This window comes from Candoia aspera, chromosome 6 (assembly GCF_035149785.1).
Source record: "Candoia aspera isolate rCanAsp1 chromosome 6, rCanAsp1.hap2, whole genome shotgun sequence".
Taxonomy (NCBI): Eukaryota; Metazoa; Chordata; class Lepidosauria; order Squamata; family Boidae; genus Candoia; species Candoia aspera.
The window spans coordinates 85939783-85961810 of record NC_086158.1 but is presented as its reverse complement, the minus strand read 5'-3'; the positions used below and the strand labels follow the sequence as shown (position 1 = coordinate 85961810).

General features: G+C 38.9%; 1 protein-coding gene across 2 annotated transcripts in view; it reads left to right on the top strand.

The window, feature by feature from the left end:
- Nucleotides 1-20699, top strand: part of HELLS (helicase, lymphoid specific) — a 43412-nt gene extending 22713 nt beyond the window's left edge. Inside the window, exons 14-22 of one of the 2 annotated variants that reach the window (XM_063307590.1) lie at nt 1028-1173; nt 1474-1612; nt 7181-7264; nt 7339-7458; nt 8118-8234; nt 9759-9918; nt 14114-14210; nt 14568-14644; nt 20218-20696. In XM_063307590.1, coding sequence (XP_063163660.1) covers nt 1028-1173; nt 1474-1612; nt 7181-7264; nt 7339-7458; nt 8118-8234; nt 9759-9918; nt 14114-14210; nt 14568-14644; nt 20218-20300 — 1023 coding nt within the window. In that variant the 3' untranslated portion in view covers nt 20301-20696. Of the gene's footprint in view, nt 1-1027; nt 1174-1473; nt 1613-7180; nt 7265-7338; nt 7459-8117; nt 8235-9758; nt 9919-14113; nt 14211-14567; nt 14645-20217 lie in introns of both variants that reach the window. The other variant, XM_063307591.1, reaches the window with a different exon arrangement.
- Nucleotides 20700-22028: the final 1329 nt, after the last annotated feature.

Below are 22028 nucleotides of genomic sequence, written 5' to 3'. Positions count from 1 at the left end.
AAAAGATTCATGATACTCAGTGTTTACATGAAACTGCTGAGGGAGATCACCCAGAGTTTTGGAGTAGGGTGTCATCAGCATACTAACACCCAGCTCTCTTGCTTCTTACCATCCAATACCACGGAAGCAATAAGTATCCTGGAACATTGCTTACTTTTGATAAGTAAGGCAAAACAAGCTGAAATTATATCTAGATATAATTTCACAGGGCAGTTGGTACATAGAAAGCTGAAGTCACAGATAGTGGTTCTGGCAAGGAGAACCTTTGCACCATAGCTACAATTCTTCCCTGGCCTGTCAGATTTGGCAAGGATTATCCCTATTTTAGTTACATCTTGTTCTGACCTTGTATGGGGCTGTCCTTGAAAAGTGTCTGAATATTGCAGTTTGCTCAAAAGGTAGCAGCTAAGCTGGTAATTGGTGCAAAGTACAGAGGTTATATGATTCCATTCATGAAAGATCTATATTAGTTCTCAATACTGCACAGTTTAAGGTGTCATTGACCTTTAAAGCTGTAAATGGCTTAGGTCACGATTATCTGCAGACTGGCTCTCCTGTTATGAACCTGTCTAGCTGTTAAGATTTGCAGGAGAGGCCTTTTTGAAGATGCCTCTGCTGTCAGAAGCCTTTTTCTGGCACTGCTCCTGCATTGCACTAAGCTGTGGAACACACTCTCCTAAGACTTGCATTTAACTTCCATTCTCTCAGGATTAAAAAATAACTTTCAGCATTCTTACAGCTCTTAGTATTTTTAAAAGATAGGTTTTAACTCGCTCTTAACTGGCAAAAAGAAGAAAAAAGAATCTGTAACAGATTCTCTGAGTGGTTGCCTGTGTATTTTCACACCCCACTCTTTACTGCTCTGTCACTCAGCGGAATTGTGAGGAATAAGCTGGACCAGAGATGGCACACACTGAGGAGTGCAAAGGAAAATGTACCAGGCAGGCACAAGACCTGTCAGTGTAAATGCACTGATCACTGCTCAAGGAACACGCTACTGTAAATAACCAGTTCTTCCGCTCTATAGAAAGAAGTTGTGGAGCTGAGTTCTACTGGCCGACCAAAGCGACGCAGTCGGAAAGTGGTTAGTTATCGTGAGCTCAGTGAAAATGATTTCCCTGATGCACTGGAAGAGCTAATCAGTAAAACGCAAGAAGAAACTGAAAAAGAGAGGTACTTAATCTAAAGGTTGTTTGGATTATTTGCAGAATGTCTTTGTAGCCAGACAACATTGAGAAATAAATTCTTATAATAAATAAGCTTAAATATTCTTAATCTTAGTGATAAAATGTTAATATACACACACTCACACCATTTGTGTGTGTGTGTGTAGAGAGAGTGTGTGTGTCTGATAGATTGATCAGTACTGAAGCAGAATAATTGGATGAAATAGCTCTTGAAGTGTAACACTGACATGCTTGGTAGATTTTGACTGTGCTTATGGTTTTACTTCAACTTGCTTTCATTTGCAAGGCCAGTGATCGCAGTGAATATGCCTTTGGATTCAGAAGTCAACCTGAAGTTGCAGAACATTATGATGCTGCTAAGGAAGTGTTGCAACCATCCATATCTTATTGAATATCCCTTGGACTCTGTCACAAAGCAGTTTAAGGTAAACCCTTTATATACACTTTGAGCAGACATAAAACTGTGGGCATTGTTTATATAGACTTATTTTGTCTGTGTTGGCTGAAAGACTATCTGTCTACAGCTTTAATCAATTGCTAAGCAAAGCTATGGGCTGGCCAGAAGAAGTAGAGTTTACAAAGTATCCTAAGATACTGCATATACCTAAATGATGGGATATGGGCAACATTATGTTGGTTTGCAAGGTAGTTTCTAGGTTAAAGATCCTGGCTTGCACATACTATTGTATAGACTACATAAGCATGCTTTGAGGTAAAACAAGACTTTGTTGTGTTTGTGGCATACTAGCCAAAATTCATCAAAACCCACCAATACTGATCTCTTTTTCTCTGTTTTATTAAAAAATGTTTGAAAGCTTTGATTGACCAAAGCCACAATAGGTGGTAGAGATCAATATCAATTTATTCGGGCCTGTCTCTATATGGTATATGGACAATTGCAGCTTGCTGTTTCAGAGAAGTAAAGGTAAAGGGCATGAAATGAAAGGAAGAAAAATTAGGTACATTGTATGTTTGTGAAATTAAGAGGAGGAGGAAGAATACAATAGACAAGTATTAAAACAGTCTTATCTTGTGGAGTGGAAGAATACATGCAGGGAAGTGCAGATACAGGTTTAATTATGAATGTTTAAAATGTATGAAGAGGGGTCATCTAGGTTTTTGTGAGTTCATATGAAAACAGGAATTCATAGGTTGATCATAGTTGTATGTTATACTCTAATGAATATAATGAAAACCAGAGATGAATTTTGGGAATTACGCAACATTCTGAATGAATACAATCCAAGGGGGAAATACTTTGTTAGGTGACATGAATGGGTGAGAACAAGAGAGTACCAAAATGACATGGATCTTTTGGAGACCCAAGAATGAATAAATGGGGACTTGTGGGTAGAAAAATGTCTGTTTCAAATATGCAGCTTAAGCATAAGCCTGTTCATGCATACACAAGGCCAAGGAAAGAATATAAATCTTAAAGCATGATTGATTTCATCAGCGAGGATTGATGAGAGGTTGTAAATGTGAGATACATCATTATTTGAGAGTGTGAGGAGTGGATCTTGGGAAGAAAAGGAAAGAAGAGAAAAACAAAACAAAAAAGTAAAATGACTACAGGAAGAGAAAATTTGTCCTGCCTGAAAAAGTATTAGACCAATGTTTCTCAAGCTTAGCCACTTTAAGATGTGTAGACTTCAACGCATGGCTGCGAGAGCTGGACCATAAGGAAGGCTGAGAGAAGGAAGATGGATGCTTTGGAACTGTGGTGTTGGAGGAAAATTCTGAGAGTGCCTTGGACTGCAAGAAGATCCAACCAGTCCATCCTCCAGGAAATAAAGCCAGACTGCTCACTTGAGGGAATGATATTAAAGGCAAAACTGAAATACTTTGGCCACATAATGAGAAGACAGGACACCCTGGAGAAGATGCTGATGCTAGGGAGAGTGGAAGGCAAAAGGAAGAGGGGCCGACCAAGGGCAAGATGGATGGATGATATTCTAGAGGTGATGGATTCATCCCTGGGGGAGCTGGGAGTGTTGACGACCAACAGGAAGCTCTGGCGTGGGCTGGTCCATGAAATCATGAAGAGTCGGAAGCGACTGAACGAATAAACAACAAGACTTCAACTCCCAGAATTCCCCAGCCAGCATGTCTGCAGATTCAGTAGAAGACTAGAATGCCACCATTGCTCCCCTATATTACACAACAGAAAGGCATGCAAAACCTCCAGGGTGTAAGTGCACCTGGGAAGATGCTTGGCAGAATCCTTTTTTTTTTAAATAATATTTTTATTAAAAGTTTTAACTACAATAATAAAAGATAGTACAAAGTAAAAAAAAAGAGAAAAAGAGAAAGAGAATAAAAGGTACAAGAAAGCAAAAAAGAGAAAAGAAACTAAGAAAGTGAGTTCCCAGCCTCATCACAAGTATAAACAGTTTCACTATCTCTTCACCTGCTTTTAGCTGACAGATAGAAAACTCTTCACCCCATAACTCAGCTCTTAACTCTAGGCAAGTCCAATAAACAGTGTCTTTTCCAATCCAGGTGTCAGCAACAAGTCCAAACAGAGCCCTAAAACAGTCTCGTTAGTTAACAAATATAAAACTCATCCTTCTATATCTCAACTCTTACCTGTAAGCAAATCCTATATGCAACATGTTTTCCAGACCAGATGCCAGCAAGTCCAGCAAGAACCCTCCAGAACAACAACACATCCCCTCTTAACCCTGATCAAATAAGCCAACTGTATGTTCCTCCGTTTTACATAAAACAATCGTGCTCTTTAATCCATTCAAAAGATCATTAACCCATGTCTCAAATTTCTTCAAAACTTTAGCAAGCCTCTTTTGTAAGTCCAACAGGAAGAAATTATTCCAATTACTCTCTTGAATTGGCATTTTTATTTCCTTCTTAATTTTTAGAGCCTCATCTGTTTTTTTTTTTTGTTTTTTTTGTATATCCAGTGATAAATTCTTGTTCTCTATAATCACATGAGATAGGCTTTGTTCCAGATCTTTTTCTGTAACAGCTTCTTCTGGGAACAGGATGTTCATAAAAACACACAACATATCTGACACTGTTGATTAAGTCCTGTTCCCATTCCTCAACAATATCTCTGAACACCATTGTTGCTTATCTTGTTATATCTCCAATATCAAAAATACTTTTTCTTCCCCCAAAAAATACATTCTTTAAAATTAATTTCAAAATCTTAATATTCAAAATCAAATATTCTATTTTTTCTGAGCTCTTTATCTGTTTAAAACTTTCTATAGCCAAAGCCTTACCTTGCTTTTTGCTGTTTGTTTTAAATTCTTAAAGCTTATGAAGATGCAGTTTCATTTTCTTATATTAAGGATTGAAAGCATTCACCCAATGTTTCCAGGCTTGTCATTTTGAAGGCGTCTAACTTCTTTAAAGCAGTTAATAAGCAATATCCGCAAATGGTTAGCAAAGGAAGTGCAAACTTAATGTCCAACTGGAGCAAGAATGGCAAATTCCATCACCTCCAGTTCTCTGACCCTTCAGAGACCGCTACCTTGCGGTCTCCTCATGAGGAGCAACCATATGGAGCACAGCGTGGGCAATCTCATCTGCTCTCTTTCTCCAGAGAGGGTGGAAGGGACCTATCTACTTGTCGGCTCCTTATTCTTAACTACAGTCATTGGCCCCGCTTTGCGCGGAACCATCTTCTGTCCATCATTCTTCTCCAGAAATCAGTGCTTTGCAGAATTCTGATTGAAAGAGGTGGCAATCCACAATATTTGGGAAGTTCAGTACAGTTTTTCGCTAGGCAGAGGCAAACTAGATTTTTGTTCTTCACCAGCTCATGGAAAAACTAAGAGAAAATAAGTTTATTGTACATTTGTTCATTTAAAGAGAGAATAGGATAAGGTGAATTGCCTTGAATTGTGGAGTATTTTGCATGAATATTGTCGAAGCTGGGTTTCTGGGTGCAACAAGAGAAGTTGTGGTGGAAATAAAGGATATGTAAGAACTGAATGCTTAGTGAATGGTTCACCATGGAGCAGGAAACAATACAAGGATGAGTAACAATTAATGGAGAACTGTGGTGATGTTACAAACCAGTGAAAGGTAGCCTAGTATGTTGAAAAGAATGGATGTTTGACAAAACGAGAGGTGTGATCAGCTGTAATAATCATAACACTGTGCATCAGAGTAGGCTTTTGCCTACTTTGTTATACAGAAGTGAGGGTATATTGGAGAAAAATAAAAGGAAGCGGTAGAAATGGTTTACTTAAGAACTGTTTAAACTTCCCCTTAGTGATCAAATTATATATTTTCAGTCCCAAATAAAATACAAGTACAAAATTTGAAATGCAGAAAAACCAAACCTGAAACAATTAGTAATAAGAGATTAATCAATCCTCCAGTCCTTTTCTATACAGAACTCATAAGTTTCTTTCTCTGCAGTTGTTGCAGTTGTACTTTTACTCATTTCATTCACTTCTTTTCCTGATCTATGTCCTTTTTTCCACAAGATCCACTTTTAACACTTCAGAATGGCCAGTCACTTTTTCTGTACTCTCTCATTTCATTCAAATCATGTCATTTAAACAGAATACTCTCCCCCCTCCATTGCATTCATTCAGATGATGTCTATTGTTGGCTCAAATTCCAAACAATTTGCAGGAGATGTTAGATTATATGATACAGTGAGGAATATGGACCTAAAAATTAATGTATCCAAAACCAAGATAACTGTGTTTAACAAGAAAATGGAGTGAACAATTACAAGTTCTCTTGTATATATACCTTATATAAGAGTGAAATACTAGAGCAAGTAGATGAATTTGTGGGCCTGTCTGTAATGCTTACTGAAGATAGGAACATGGGGACATTTTAATAGAAATGCTGGTAGAAAGGGGTGAGTAATATGTGGTCTGTTGCAAGGAATGACTGTTTGTTAAGAGAAGTGAAAATGGCTGTGTATAAGAGCAAGTTTCTCCTGGTTTCTCTTATATGACGGTGAGAATCTGCAGGGTAAACCTTTTTCAAGGACTCTTTATGGTAAACTGTCAGTTGACTTTGCTCATCCTTGCTTTTTGATTTCTGTATTTTATTAACTCTTAGCATTGGTTTGGCACTCTTTATGCTTCCTGCCTTCATTTCCAAACCTGTAGAAAGCAGGCAAGGAAAAGCAGATTCTTCTGCTTTAGGGCTTCCTTTTGTGTGCTGGCAGCTAGTACAGACAGCTTGGTAGCAAAAAAACACCAAAAGATTCCAGACTCTTAAATAATTGTAAATCACCAGCAATTGCCTCATTGTTCATGTAGCATAAATATCTGTACATATAGTCTTGTCCATGATGTTTCCTTCAGCAGAGAGGTGCTATTATTTATCAACTTCTAAACATCAGCCTTGTTCTTCAGGTTACCTGATGAATTATCACTGTCTTAAGAACTGCCTTCCTAGTGTGTGTTACAGGAAAGGATGAGGCTTTTTCTAAAAATCCTAGCCTTGGCAACTTCCTTAAGGCTGGGACCATTTTTCACCCAAAGGTTTGATAAATTTTTAAGTATTGCACTGTGTTTTCAGCTGTAGGACAGCATCCTGTCTACACATATGATCTCACCTTCAAGATCATCAAATTTCTTCATCCCACGTAGAAGGATGAAGCAATATATATTTAAGAAAGTCTTCATTTACAACAGCAGTCCCATTCAGCAAATACTAGGCAAAAATAAATATTTATGCTCAGGACAATTTATATTGATAGACTACATTAATTATGTTAGCCATACTTTCAGTTATCTCACTTATCTAATATTCTGTCTATTAACCAAAAGGACATATTTTCCAGAATTATAACCTCTGGAATCTTATACAATGTCTTTTTTTGCTAGTCTCTGATGAAAGGAAATGAGGCCGTATTCACAAATGTTGCTTTCAAAAGGCCAGGAAAAGCATTATGTGATTAGGTGATAAAGTGTGATAAATAAATAAATGAATAGTGTTAAACCAGTAATTCATAATATAATTTTGACTTATGTTGTTTCCCTTCTCATGTCAAGGTTGATGAGGATCTAGTGAAGAATTCTGGAAAAGTGTTACTCTTGGATCGCATGTTACCAGAACTAAAAAAGCGAGGACACAAGGTATTGCTTTTGAGTTCAGTAAAAGTTTTCCAGACCTCTGAGATAAGCTACTAAGGAATATTTCCTCAATTCAGGTGGTACTGTTTTCACAAATGACCCAGATGTTGGATATTTTGATGGACTACTGCTATCTGAGAGATTACCAGTTTAGTCGTCTGGATGGAAGCATGTCCTATGCAGACAGAGAAGAAAATGTAGGTGACTCTTTTCTTGGAAACATTCGCTTAGTTTGCTTGATTTAACACTATCAGGAAAGTGAGTTGGAAGTAGGTTATTTGGCTTTAATTTCTCCTTTGCAAAAAGTCACTGGACATCCTCTACAATCCTGTTGCTCTATTTTAGAGAGATGTTATTGAGATAATAAGGTTGTACAGTACTATAGAATTGCTGGAGATTATTGTGTATTAATAGATCATGCCTTGAAACATACATTTATGTTGATAAATACATCAGAAATACATTTTAGCTGGGGAATTCTGAGAGTTGGACCACACAGCTTCAAGTTGCCACGGTTGAAAAACACTGTCTTAGGTGATCATGAATAATTGCAGGTGTAACAGCTTAATTTTCAAATTAGTTTTGAATCACATACCCCTTTTATTTAATCAGTTTTCAACCAATTCATTAGGAATGAAAAATAACTTTTCCACGGTTTTCAACATATGTTCTGAATCTTCTCAGCCACAAAACAATTGTGAAATGCAGGTATGTGCCATAATATAATTCTTCCTACAACTTTTTGTGATTGAAGCAGAAAGGTAGCTAGAGATCTCTATCTATAATACTATATCTAAGGACAAGCATGCTGACTTTCCTATTTTATGTTAATGTGGAAATATTATGCCTTTTACAGATGAGGGATTTTAATGCAAACCCTGAAGTTTTTATATTTCTGGTGAGCACACGGGCTGGCGGTCTTGGCATTAATCTGACTGCAGCGGATACAGTCATCATTTATGACAGTGACTGGGTATGTGCTGTGTATTGACACGCTTAAACTGACAGAGGTCCTGATCCCAAAGGACTGTATGTTCAACGCCATCAGTAGAGTACAGCTTTAGAATCAACAGAAGAGAATATATGTAACTCAGGGTTATATCTGTAGCTTAGGATTCCACAGTTTTAGAATCCTCTTGGAATGGAAGCCTCTGAAACTCGGTGCAGTTTTAGAATAAATGCTACTTAAATTAGTAAAGGGAGAGCCAGTTTGGTGTAGTGGTTAATGCACCAGGCTAGAAACTGGGAGACAGTGAGTTCTAGTCCCACCTTAGGCACAAAGCCAGCTGGGTGACCTTGGGCCAGTCACTCTCTCTCAGCCCTAGGAAGGAGTAAATGGCAAACCACTTCTGAAAAACCTTGCCAAGAGAACTGCAGGGAGATGCCCAGGCAGTCACGAGGAGTCAGCACTGACTTGCAGGCACCAAAAAAAAAAATAGTAGAAAAGATTTTGTTTCACAAATTCAAAGTTTAATTGGAGAATATTATGTTTCTGTTTGTTCTCATTAAAAGCCTCAAGTTTGCACGTTTCAAAGAACAGGTGAAAATAATTAGGAAAAATAAAATTAACACAATCCTGTTCTTCCTTTGCCACTTAGTATGAGAGAATCCATAGCTGAATAACATGGTAACTGCTATGTGTACGGTTGTCTAAAATTCAGTCCCCTGCATTGCTGTAATTGCAAAATATCATAGGAAAGTTCACTCTTCCCTCACCTGTTGAGCTTTCTGTAGTTTGGCAGTCAGTAGAGTCCAAGCTTGGTAGCAGAGGACATGCTTTAAGTACAGAAAATACCAGATTCAATTCTGTAATTTCTCCAAGAATGTTTTTAAGGACATGTAAGAACAGGAAAAACTTCTCCTAATCACAGTAATCAAGCATGAGCAATGTTGAGCCTCTCTAACCAAACATCTAAGATCCTTGGAATGAAATAAAAATGTAAATAAATAAATGCTTTTAAATGCCTGAAGATTGGCAGATCTTGTGAGATTTCAGCTTAGAATGGAAGGTTTCTTGTCGGTGGGGTCACCTAGCACTTGAAAATGTTGCCCATTGTTGCATCTGAGAACAGACCAATGTAAAGCAATAGCTTTATACTAAGTTTTGCTTGAACATGACATGCTTGAACATCAACAAACATATAAAGTATTCAGGATTCTTAATAATAGGCTATATAGAGATTCAGATTCGAAGGGTAACATGTGATTTGAAGCATGTGCAGCTATTGGGAATGCTTTAAAGCAGCTGCATCTTCTCCTGAGCTCACACAGCTGCCTCTGCATCTGATGTGTGATCTGTGTTTTTTGTTGCACTGCTTAATATGTACAACTAGACTGAGTCAGTTATACCCCTCTCTCTTAGATCTTTCTCCCCAATTTGTTTCTAAACAAGAACCCAGAAGTCCTTTTTCTTGAGAAAATTCTTTACATGCAGTTGAAAATATCTGAGGTTCATGTAACCACTAAATACTAAATTCATATATTTTTCTTTTCTTAGAACCCTCAGTCTGACCTTCAAGCACAAGACCGATGTCACAGAATTGGTCAGACAAAGCCAGTGGTTGTATATCGTTTTGTAACTGCAAATACCATTGACCAGAAGATTGTGGAGAGGGCTGCTGCCAAAAGGAAGTTAGAGAAGCTGATTATCCACAAAAGTTAGTAATAACTCTTGTTGTTGTTTATTCGTTCAGTCGCTTCCGACTTTTCTTGACTTCATGGACCAGCCCACGCCAGAGCTTCCTGTCAGTCGTCAACACCCCCAGCTCCCCCAGGGACGAGTTCGCCACCTCTAGAAAATCATCCATCCATCTTGCCCTTGGTCGGCCCCTCTTCCTTTTGCCCTCCACTCTCCCTAGCATCAGCATCTTCTCCAGGGTGTCCTGTCTTCTCATTATGTGGCCAAAGTATTTCAGTTTTGCCTTTAATATCATTCCCTCAAGTGAGCAGTCTGGCTTTATTTCCTGGAGGATGGACTGGTTTGATCTTCTTGCAGTCCAAGGCACTCTCAGAATTTTCCTCCAGCACCACAGTTCAAAAGCATCGATCTTCCTTCTCTCAGCCTTCCTTATGGTCCAGCTCTCGCAGCCATATGTTACTACGGGGAACACCATTGCTTTAACTATGCGGGCCTTTGTTGTCAGTGTGATGTCTCTGCTCTTAACTATTTTATCGAGATTTGTCATTGCTCTTCTCCCAAGGATTAAGCGTCTTCTGATTTCCTGACTGCAGTCAGCATCTGCAGTAATCTTCGCACCTCGAAATACAAAGTCTTTCACTGCTTCCACATTTTCTCCCTCTATTTGCCAGTTATCAATCAAGCTGGTTGCCATAATCTTGGTTTTTCTGAGGTTTAGCTGCAAGCCAGCTTTTGCACTTTCTTCTTTCACCTTCATCATAAGGCTCCTCGGTTCCTCTTCGCTTTCAGCCATCAGAGTGGTATCATCTGCATATCTGAGATTGTTAATGTTTCTTCAGCGATTTTAACTCCAGCCTTGGATTCCTCAAGCCCAGCATGTTGCATGATGTGTTCTGCATACAAGTTGAATAGGTAGGGTGAGAGTATACAACCCTGCCGTACTCCTTTCCCAATCTTAAACCAGTCCGTTGTTCCGTGGTCTGTTCTTACTGTTGCTACTTGGTCGAGTAATAACTCTATAATTCTTAAAAATCATGTTCACATTTTTTCTTTATTGGATCATCAGCTGTGAGGTTTTTCTAGCTAACAATACTATGCCTTTAATAGTCTTCTATTTAAAACCTATTTGTTTGTTTCTTTGTTTATTGACACAGCCAACAGTACAGACTATAAGGACAAATTGTCAAAAACAGCATGAAACATAAAGTATAAATCATTCCTGAAAGCCCTCACTAAGATACTGCAAACAAATAGGTCCCTAGGTTCTAATTGCAGTCCTGTAGGAAATGTTCTACAGCTTGGGAGCAGCCTAAGAGAAGGTCCTCTCCAGCATACCTACAATGGCCTTCTAGATCCCAGGAGCTGAGACATCTTCAGAAGGGCATTTCCTGCATATCTTAATGCCCCGTAGGCTCATAATGAGACAGGCACTTCCTTAGGCAGCCACTCCCTGTGGTGTTTCAAGGTTTAAAAATCAAAAGCAACAGTTTAAATTGTTTCTGGAAAACAAATGGCACCATGGCTGAACATTTAATATAGGTATGATTACAATATCACATTGCCACATTTTGAACCAATTGAAGCCAGATTGTACTCTTCAAAGGGTAGCCTAAGAACAAGTAGGTTTTAAGTCTTTTCATGATGTAATCAAGGCATGGATGACTGTTGCGAGAGTTGTCAGGCTTAGACTGAATTGCAGCTAAGGTGCTAAATGTAGTTGTACAAAAACTCTTGGTGGAATAGTAGCTGAATACAGACTTCCAGGAGAGGTATGGTGAACTGAAGAGCCAATGACGGCGGCCAAGACCAAGGAACCAGTGAGTAGACTGTTTCCTTGGAACCTCTCCGAATAAGGAGAGGATGGGAGATTGCCCACATGTGCTCCGGATGGCTGTTCCTCATGAGGAGACCACAGTCAGCGGTTTTCCATAGGTTTGAGCACCAAGAGACAACAGGATTAACCATTTTGCCTGCAACCACAGCGAAGGCTTTTAAAGAATGCTAAGTTCACAAACCTCATTTTCTGATCACTTTTGGAAATTGCTCATTAAGTTATTAGAGACCTTCAGACCAACAAGTCTGAAAACATCAGGTAAGTCTGCCTTCAATCCTGAATGAAAGAAAATTTTAATCATAAGCTTAAGAATTTAAAGAAAATAAACAACAAAAAGCTAAATAAGATTTTGATCTTAGAAAGTTATAAATGGACTAAGGTTCCAGATAAAATTAGAATATCAAAACTTTTACAGTAAGGTTTTGAAATTATAAAGAACAAACAGCTTCTTGTGGAAAATAGATTCTGCTCTGGTTCTTACAAGACAAAACAAAGATAAGTAATTTCATGATTTCAACAACTGGACACTAGAGGGGACTAAAGTTTATAAGTAGAAGAAAGATTTACAAACCTGCAAAATGTTGCAAAACGTTCTAACAATGAAAATATTCAAGGAGACTTTTGAAGAATGGAGTAAGAAAATAGTAGCCACAATATCAACAATGTCAGTAATGATGTCTGCTTCTATGGATAGACTATGTCTAAAAGATGTTATTGAAGAAATGACAGATGGAGAACAAATTTAGAGATGGTATCAAAAGTGGGTTTACAACTGACAGGCAAAGAGAATGACTTAGGAAAGGATGTTTCACTGGATCTACAAAAGAAGTTGGCCAAGGCTTTAAAATTTAAAAAGGAAATACAAATGACAAACCAAGAGAGTGACCTGGATAATTTTTTCCTACTGGATATACTAAAAAGGCTTGTTAAAGTCTTAAAGAATTCTGTGCAATGAGACAAGAAAAGAGGAATCAAATCATAGGACAATATTTGAATTACAGATTGAGACTATTAGAAGTAAAGGGAAGGAATATAAAGTTGGTTTATTTGATCATGGTTAAAACAAGGTATGTTATTACTTACAGACTTTCTGCTGACACTAGGAATGAAAAGATGATGTTTTATGTATTGGTTTATAGATAAGAGATGGGATATGGGATCAAGAGATAAAGACAGTTGAGAAGAGGAGACAGAAGAGAGAGTACCCTTCCATAACTGCTAAACAGCACAGGGGCCATCACCCTACTTAATTAGTTGTCTAATTATGTGACACATAATCCTAGTAAGCGGCAGCTTGCAGTCATTCCGTTTTACAGAACTATAAAGTTCAGACCAATTCACCCTTTAAGTGTGATTTACTAGACACTAGACTACTGGAAACTTCTGGACTGGTTCCATAAGGAGTATATTCTAGGAACAAGTAGTCTTTAGGACAAACTGAGGGATTTTCTGGTGATAAGAGATGTGAGGCAGTGGAACCATCCACCTACAACAATGATGAATTCACCCCATTGGCGGAAGTTTTCAAATGGGTCCCTCCCAGTTCTAACATTATATGATCCTATAAGCACTAGATAGTGCTTGAGTCTGGGTTCTGATCTATGGCATTATACTGAATCTTTGTAGAATTCAAGTTTGTGTTCAACCTCAGAGAGGAACTATTTTAAAAAATTGGGATTATCCACATTGATAGACATTTGCTGATACATCCCTGCTTATAAAAAAGGGAGCCATGGAATATATTGCTCCCTTTCTATTCTACTTTTTTATTAATTTGTTGTATCTTTCTAAATTAGATTATCATCCCCCTAAGTAGGTCAGTAAAACACCATCTATCCTGTCCTATTTTATGTAGATGCTGTAGTTACTCTCTCTGTGTCCATTGATGGAATAAAAAGAGTTCTACAGCTATTTGCCACTTATTGTGAAGCTGAACAAAGTCTTTGAAGAAGCAGAAACAGCTCAAAAAATGAGATTGAGTAAATGTCTAAAGGTAGCTAAGTTTTATGCTGCTTGATGTCAGAGTATATTGTCCCGTATTCTCTCTGACAGCAATGATGCCTACTTGGTTTCAAGTTGATTGATATTAGAAGTGCTTCAAATTTTTATTTTTCTGCATTAGTTCTTTAATAACGAATAGTATTTCCACTATATAAACCTGAATCTCAAATGACTGTATTTTCTTCCACTGAACATAATATTGGGGAGCTCTTTTTGGAAAATATTTGTCTTTGCATTACTTTTCTGTAACTATAATTCTATTCTTCTACTTTAGAATTATTACTGAAATGACTGGCAGTTTATATATTTAATTAAAAAATCACTGACAAAGTGAGAGTGCTGATCAGTAAAGTTTTTTTTTTCCTTGTCTACATTTAAGACCAGTTCAAAGGTGGAAAGTTCGGAATAAACCAGTCAAAGAGCTGCTTAGACCCCAAGGAGTTAATAGAATTGCTGCGGTCCAGGGATTATGACAGGTATGATTGCTAACTTGCTTGCTTACTTACTTGATTTATATCCTATTTTTCATTTTGTAGTTCAAGGTGGCATAGACAGCACTTCGTCCTCCTGTTTCCCCACAACACCCACCCTGTGAGGTAGGTTGGGTTAAGACAGAGCGACTGGCCCATCATTATCCAGCGAGCTTCCATGGCTGAGATAGACAGGAACCCAAGTTTCTCCACTCCTGTGCAATCCCTTAATCCCTGCCCCACACGGAACAAAAGTTTACACGAAGGAAGCATTTTCATAAGTAAAGCTAAAGTCTTTGCCAAAAAGTTAAGTCCTAAAATACAAGGAACTTAGTAAAAAAAATTCCTTCTTTCTTTTTATAGAGAGATTAAAGGTTCAAGAGAAAAAGTAATAACTGACAAAGATTTAGAGCTACTGCTGGACAGAAGTGACCTTATCAGTGAGTATTGGTTATATTGGTATACCGTCTGTTTTATCGCACTCTTTCAAGAAGTTCATTCTAAATACCAATGGTGTATGTAGAGCTGTGGTGTTGGTGGGCACCAGTATGTTTATGAATATCTCCCTTGCTCTGCCCCAGATTATGTAATTGTTTTACATTTAACCCTGATATATCTCACAGCAACCACACATAAACACACGACAGTCCCTTCCTTTCAGGGGTGTCCTGCTCACACCACACCTACCCACGTACCACGTGTATCTAGTCCTGTATCCCTGAAGGAAGATTGTCAGCCCCTGGATTAAGCCACAGCAAGATAAAATTCTTTGTTTCCAAGTGATCATCATCTTCACTTCAGCTGTATTTCTGTCCCAACCAGTGCAATCTGATTAATTGCTCACTACCAGGTTTCCAGTCACATCTTAATTCTTTTCTTCTTCTTGTACCCCAGACCCAACAAGTCTTTCTCCTGTAGTTTGTGATAAGGCTTAGCGTATACATAGTTGAGCAGACCAATAACTTTGACCTTTTTTTTAATCGATACAGCTCCCAGTCCTTGAGGGCATTTACAATTTACTTGTTAGCTTCTCCAGTAACTCTTTTCTATAGTGTAGTCCTTATACTATGGTTGACACCATGCAGGTCCTCATTTGGGGCATTTGAATAGTATTTTCCTACCCTCTTGGGCCTCCTAATAAATATCAATATTCATGTTGTTGCCCCATACCTTTCCTTCAATTTAGTACCATGCATCTCCACCCATTATTTCCCTACCTCTGTTAAGCAACCATTATACATCTCTAATATTTCTTTTCAAAATTCATCCATCAGAAAGATCTAGGGATAGAATTTGGGAGGTCTAAAAGGTTCATTTTTCGTAAAGTGGGCATTTTGGTTGATAAAAAAGGAGTGTTTTATACTGTTACTAATTCATCACAGCTTCAACTCGATGCCCTACATTTAAATCATGTATTGAACCCAGTTGTGTAATGAATGAACCCTAGATTATAGACACTGTAATTCATGCTAATCCAAAATTCTCGTGCTGGCTTGGTACCAAGGAGAGAGACAAGAATTCTAACAGAGCGTGTGAGAGGCTTACTCATGAATAACATCCTTTACTGGCAAATTGAAATGTTACATCTTGAACTTAAAAATAGAACTGTTCTTTTAAAGCTTTTCATTAAATAGCCCTTGTGATACCGCTCACATAAAACACAAAGGTGTGACATCAAGGACGCACCAAGAAACATAGACTGAATCATCAAATCAGAAGGTTGGGAGAGAGTTTGGAGGTCTTCTAGTCCAACCCCCTGCCCAGAGCAGGAATCGTCAGCCCATACCAAATAGCTGCCCAACCTTTGCTTGCCTCTAGTGATGAAGCTCCCATGACTCCAGGAGGCAGGCTGTTCCACCATGTAATAGGTCTCATAGTCCGGAAATCCTCCTTGTTTTGAGTTTGGATCTCCAGCTGTAAAGGTTCCACCTATTGCTTCCCTTCTTACCCTTGGGCACTATAGAGAATAAATCCACACCCTCCTCACTGTGACAACCCTTCAAGTATTGAAAGGCTGCTAGCATGTCTCCCTTCATTCTTCCTGGGGCTGAACACACCCAGTTTCTTTAACTATTCTTCATAGGATTTAGCCTCCAGTCCTTCACCATCTTTGTTGCTTTTCTATGCACTCTTTCCAGTTCCTCGGCATTCTTCTTGTACTGTGACAACCAACCAAAACTGGATATGGTATTCCAGGTGCAGTCTGACCAGTGCGGCATAGAGCAGAACTATCCGTACCCATGATCACACCATTTATGTCTCTGTTGATGCAGCCCAAGATTGCACTGGCTTTTCTGGCAGCTCTAGCACACTGCTGGCTAATGCTTAATCTGTGCTCTACCAGGACACCCAGATGTTTCTCACAAGAACTACTGCTTAGCCAGGTTCTGCCTATGCTTGTACCTGTGCAACTGGTTTTTTCCAACCTAAGTGCAGAACCTCACATTTCTCTCCACTGAACAGGATCTGGGTGGATAGAGCCCAATGTTCAAGTCTATTTAGATCCCCTGGAACCTTCCCTGTCTTTTAAGGTGTTAGCAATCCCCCAGCTTTGTGTCCTGTGCAGATTTGATGAACATCCTTTCTATCCCCTCATCTAAGTTATTTATAAAAAATGTTGAAGAGCACTGGGCTCAGGACAAAACCCTGAGGTACCCCACTGCATACGTCTCTCCATGTAGACACCGATCCATTAAAGAGCGTGAATCAGGTACATTTGTTCAGCCAACTACAAATCTATCCGGTACTGAAACCATCCATCCCACATTGTTCCATTTTACCAAGGAGGCGGCTCTGGTCAATTTTACCAAATGCCTTCCTGAAGTATAGGTACACTGCATCCACAGCCTTCCCTTGGTGTACTTATCTAGTCACCTTGTCAAAAAAAAAAAAAAATTAAAATTTGTCTGGCGGAACCTATTTTTAACAATCACATGCTGGCCTATAATAATCATCTTGCTCCTTTCTAAGTGCTTGCAAACTCACTATTTGATTGTATTTTTTAGAATTGCTGACATCTAGATTATTACATACTTTTTCACTGAAATGATTGTTAGCCTGTAGTTAGAAATAAAAGCAGAAACAAAAGATTACTTATTTTTGGCATGTCTTGCAATTAGCACTCTACTGGTCTTGAGTATTCAGGCAAATCTAAACTGCATGTTTCATAACAGGGAAGCTTCTCTAGCATCCTTCTGATTTTAGAAAACACAAAACTTTTATTTAACTTACTGAAACACGTAACATTTCAGCAAGGTTAGATACTTACAAATTTTTGGACAAAGGTATATCCATGTGTATTTCTTATGTCCCTGAGAAACAAAGCAGAAACAAATGCAAAAATGCTCTTTTTTATTCCTTTGGCATCTAGTATTGGTTTTGATCTATATCAGCTTCTCCTCTGTTTGCTTTAACTTTTCAGCCCTTCCCTTCCTTCGTACCCTCTGTGATACACATAGATCAACGAAGTGTTGTTGTATAGTTTCCGTTTCCTTGGCAGGTCTCTCGCACTCCCTTTGGGGACTTCCTTCTTGCTGAGCTTTCATTATTCCAACTCCAAACATTTGAAATTAATCCTTGGATTCACAAGATTCTCTCATACTTCTAACATAGATGTTCACACCCACCCACAAAATAAACGGCTAATTTAGACAAACTGATTATTTGGAGCATAGTTCATAAACTATGATATTCAGTATTCATACATTCCTGTGACCTCTAAAATGTTCTGAGTTTCAGTAATCCTAACACAAATCTTAAAACTCAAAATGTCCCCACCAGCGAATCTCAGGGTTTCTTAAGTGGAAACTTTCCACAGACCTAATCGCCAGGTGTCAATTCTGCATCTTACCGCATGCATCAATTAAGTTGCCTTGTTTTTGTGTGTTCCATACAGAATGAGGTTCTTGGAGACCAGGTTTCTGTTAAATTGCTATTTATGTAACTTTTGGAGTTGCCAGAAGCAACAGAATATCTGTATGGATGGTTGGGCTAGGGAAGGGGAAGCTGGCAGCTTAGTTTGGATGAACACTGCAGATGCATTCTTCACCCTTTCCTTATTGTGACGCAAGGAATTTTTTTTATAGGCTTTGAGCTTTCTTCCTTCTGGACTCTTCTCAAAGGAACTTCCTTCTTTGGGCGTGTAATGTTCATGCTGTGGTCAGACAGACCCTTCCTTCTGATTAATTCTCTTTACTGGTGCACCAGCTGATTTTTTTTATTTTTTTTATCCCTTTATTATTTTTACAAATAACTCACGGCGGGGAACATACCTAATACTCCTCCTTCCTCCTATTATCCCTACAGCAACAACCCTGTGAGGTGAGTTGGGCTGAGAGAGAGAGACTGGCCCAAGGTCACCCAGCCGGCTTTCATGCCTCAGGCGGGACTAGAACTCTCAGTCTCCCAGTTTCTAGCCTGGTGCCTTAACCACTAGACCATTGGTTCCGCGTTAGCACAAGTTCAGGAACCTGATGTTTGTTTCAGCAGACCTTGCATGGCATGTTCACCTTGCTGCTTTTGCTTGAGAAACCTGTATATTTTATATGAGAAGGCTGTCTTCATTGTGATTTTTCCCATATCAACCCGACTCTGTTCTCTCGTAACTGGTGCAGACATCCACTGCCCAGCTGTAACGGTGAGCTCATACTAGTCATTCCATTGGTTTACCAAATCACACATACTTTTTTATATTCCCAAGCTGACCTCTGCCATTCTGAAATTCTCCACTTATTCTCCATTTACACACTCAAATAGCCACATGGAGCTTCATTATTTAAAACATAAACACTTAATGGACTAATCAGGGGACAGGAGTGTCTTTTAAAGCAGAAGATCTGCTACATCCAAATTGGATTTTATTGTATGTATTTTATGCATGTATAAAATGGCAGATGGGGTTTTACAGATGTGCAGAAGGAAATTCTATATAAACAAGCCAGTATCTGTTAAATGGAAGGCTTACTGTATCCACATAACTTGGCCTAATGCTTAATTGGCTGCACAACGTCAAAGCACATGGCCGGGTCTGGATGAGTTTTCCATTCCAGACGTATTTGCAGCACAATCTTCACCGGAAGGCAAGGGAAGGGAGCTTCTGCTTCCTTCTAGCAAAAGTGATGAATGGGGACCCACCCTGGCCTTTGGAGACTGTCAGCTGCCTGTGGCTTATCAACCCCTACATTGTGTTAGACATATCTAGGCATTAATTTGTTTCTTTGTGTCACTGAAATAACTCTTCTCAGGCATTCAGAAATTTTCAAAGCTCCCCTAAAATGTCCCATGCTATGTTCCAATGTCCCATGCTATGTGAGGGACGCAGTGGCGCTGCGGGTTAAACCGCTGAGCTGTCGATCGGAAGGTCGGCGGTTCGAAACCGCGCGGCGGGGTGAGCTCCCGTTGTTAATCCCAGCTCCTGCTCACCTAGCAGTTCGAAAACATGCAAATGTGAGTAGATTAATTGGTACCGCTTCGGCGGGAAGGTAACGGCGTTCCGTGAGTCATGCTGGCCACATGACCCGGAAGTGTCCTATGGACAACGCCGGCTCCAAGGCTTAGAAACGGAGATGAGCACCGCCCCCTAGAGTCGGACACGACTGGACTTTACGTCAAGGGAAACCTTTACCTTTACCTTATGTTCCAATAACGTAAGCATTTTCAATAAGGGTCAAAACCTTGAAATTGTAAAACATTGGATGCAATTTTAACAAACGGCTATGGGATGAGTTTGCCTTAAGACAACTTTGCCCTATAGCAATAAATGTACAGGCGTTCCTTCAAAAAGAAACACAGGGTTTTAGCTCTGACTATTTATGAAAGTAATCTACCCACCTCAAAAGGTCTGATTTTTAAATAATTATCTGGTCAAAATAAAATATCGGAATTTAAATTCCACACAAAGAATGGTGAATTTTCAGACATTTAAAGAAGCCTCATTTTGTTCAAATGGAAGTCTGGGAAGAACACTTGCTGTTTGTCTGTAGTCCTCTGAACTGTGTGCTTTCATTTCTTCTAGATCAAATGAAAACTTCTGAGAGACTGAAAGAAAAAATGGGCAAGTTCATGATATTAGAGAACACTGATGATCCTAGCATGTAAATTGTACTTCAAAATTTGGGCAGCTAAACAATTTTTCTATCCCTTTGTAATCTGAACATGGATACGTTTATAACAGTTGCCTTATTGTTGGTCCCTGTTGTTTCAAAAAGCATTATTGTCAAAAGCTCTGAAGTGTAAGTTGCTAAGTTTTCATATGTGAAAAATGGATCTTGGAGCCTCTTGTTGATACCCGACTGATTTTAGATTCTTTTTCAGTCTTCAGTAGTTCATAACTGACTAATCTGTGCATTTTACTGCAGAAGTTCTGCTAAAGAAATTTTACTTCTATTTTTTACCTCTTGCTTTTAGTGTGTCTTATCAGAGCAGAAGAAGATAGTCAGAGTATTTGTTTACAACCCTTAGTTGTACTTCTTTTTGTTAACATTACAAATAAATATTTTGCTTGAAATATGAGTGTTTTGTTTAACCGCTGCTCCTGTTATTTATTGTAGAATTGTTGCAATACAGATTTATCTGTCTCTTTTAGATACCTTACTGTCACCAATTTATATTGTTTTTTGTAACTTTTTAATATTCTCTTTGAACATGTTTTACACTTTGTTGGCAATCATTTGACACGTGAGTCATCTAAAAGATGAGTTTCTCTTTGTACTTGTTTTGTCTGAGTTGAAAGAGCCAGGAAATTAATTGAAGGAGGCAGAAGATCCAAAGTTCTACTTGAGTTCATGAAACTGTTTACATTTGCAAATCAGTTTAAAGATCTCTGTTGTTAGAACCACTAAGGTTCTCATTAGCAAACAGGGACAAAATAGGGTTGAGAAGCTTACTGAACACAATGCCAAGAGAAGGAGTGAGCCTAATAATATGCATAGAGATGCACAACAGCAGCCACGTGGGGTAGGCTGGGCTGAGAGTGAGTGACTGGCCCAAAGTCACCCAGGGAGCTTTGATGGTTTGGGGTGGACAAACTGATCTCTGTCCTAAATCAACAGCCCACTTATGTCACATTGCTTATTCACTCAGGTAGAATTATAATTCATGAATTTCTATACAATGCAGCAACATCCAGTGCAGCCCAGCTTGGAATTACATACCATGTCTTCTGGAACCAAAATAGTAACATTCATGATTAATGTTTCTTGCCAGATTTTCAGAGTCCTGGAGTTGAAAGGAGCCGACCCCAACTCAGTGCAAGAATCCAAATTAAAGCAACTTAGACAGATGGCTGTCAAGCCCCTGTTTTAACACATCCAGTGAAGGGAAGCCCACCATCTCCCTGCATAATTGGTTGCATTGCTAAACTGCTGTTATGGTGAGTCATGGCAGTTGGTATCCTACTACTCTGAAAAACTGAAACACATTGATAGTTTCTATCAGCTAGTGAAATATGCTGTTTGCCAGGAGGAAGTTCAGGACAAGATAGAAAAATTTCCAAGACTTATCAAGTCCCCTTCCCACTGATACTTATGGGGCAAAGTGGTACTGCACAGAACAGCTATAACCATATCACCACAGTCTTGAAACTCAAGAACTTGAGGTGGTCATCTTGACCATCATTCCTGTCCATGAACAAGAATCAGGAAAGAAATAATATTAAAGAGGAAAAGGGAGGGAAAAAAATCAGCACATAGGAAACAAAATGAAGATTTTGGAAACCCTTGTAACAAACTTCTACAGTTAAGCCCAGAGGAGGAGGCTTATTAGTGTACTTCTCTAAAGACACATAACTTGCTATAGCCTCTTGGTTCAAAGTACAGGTAGTCCTTG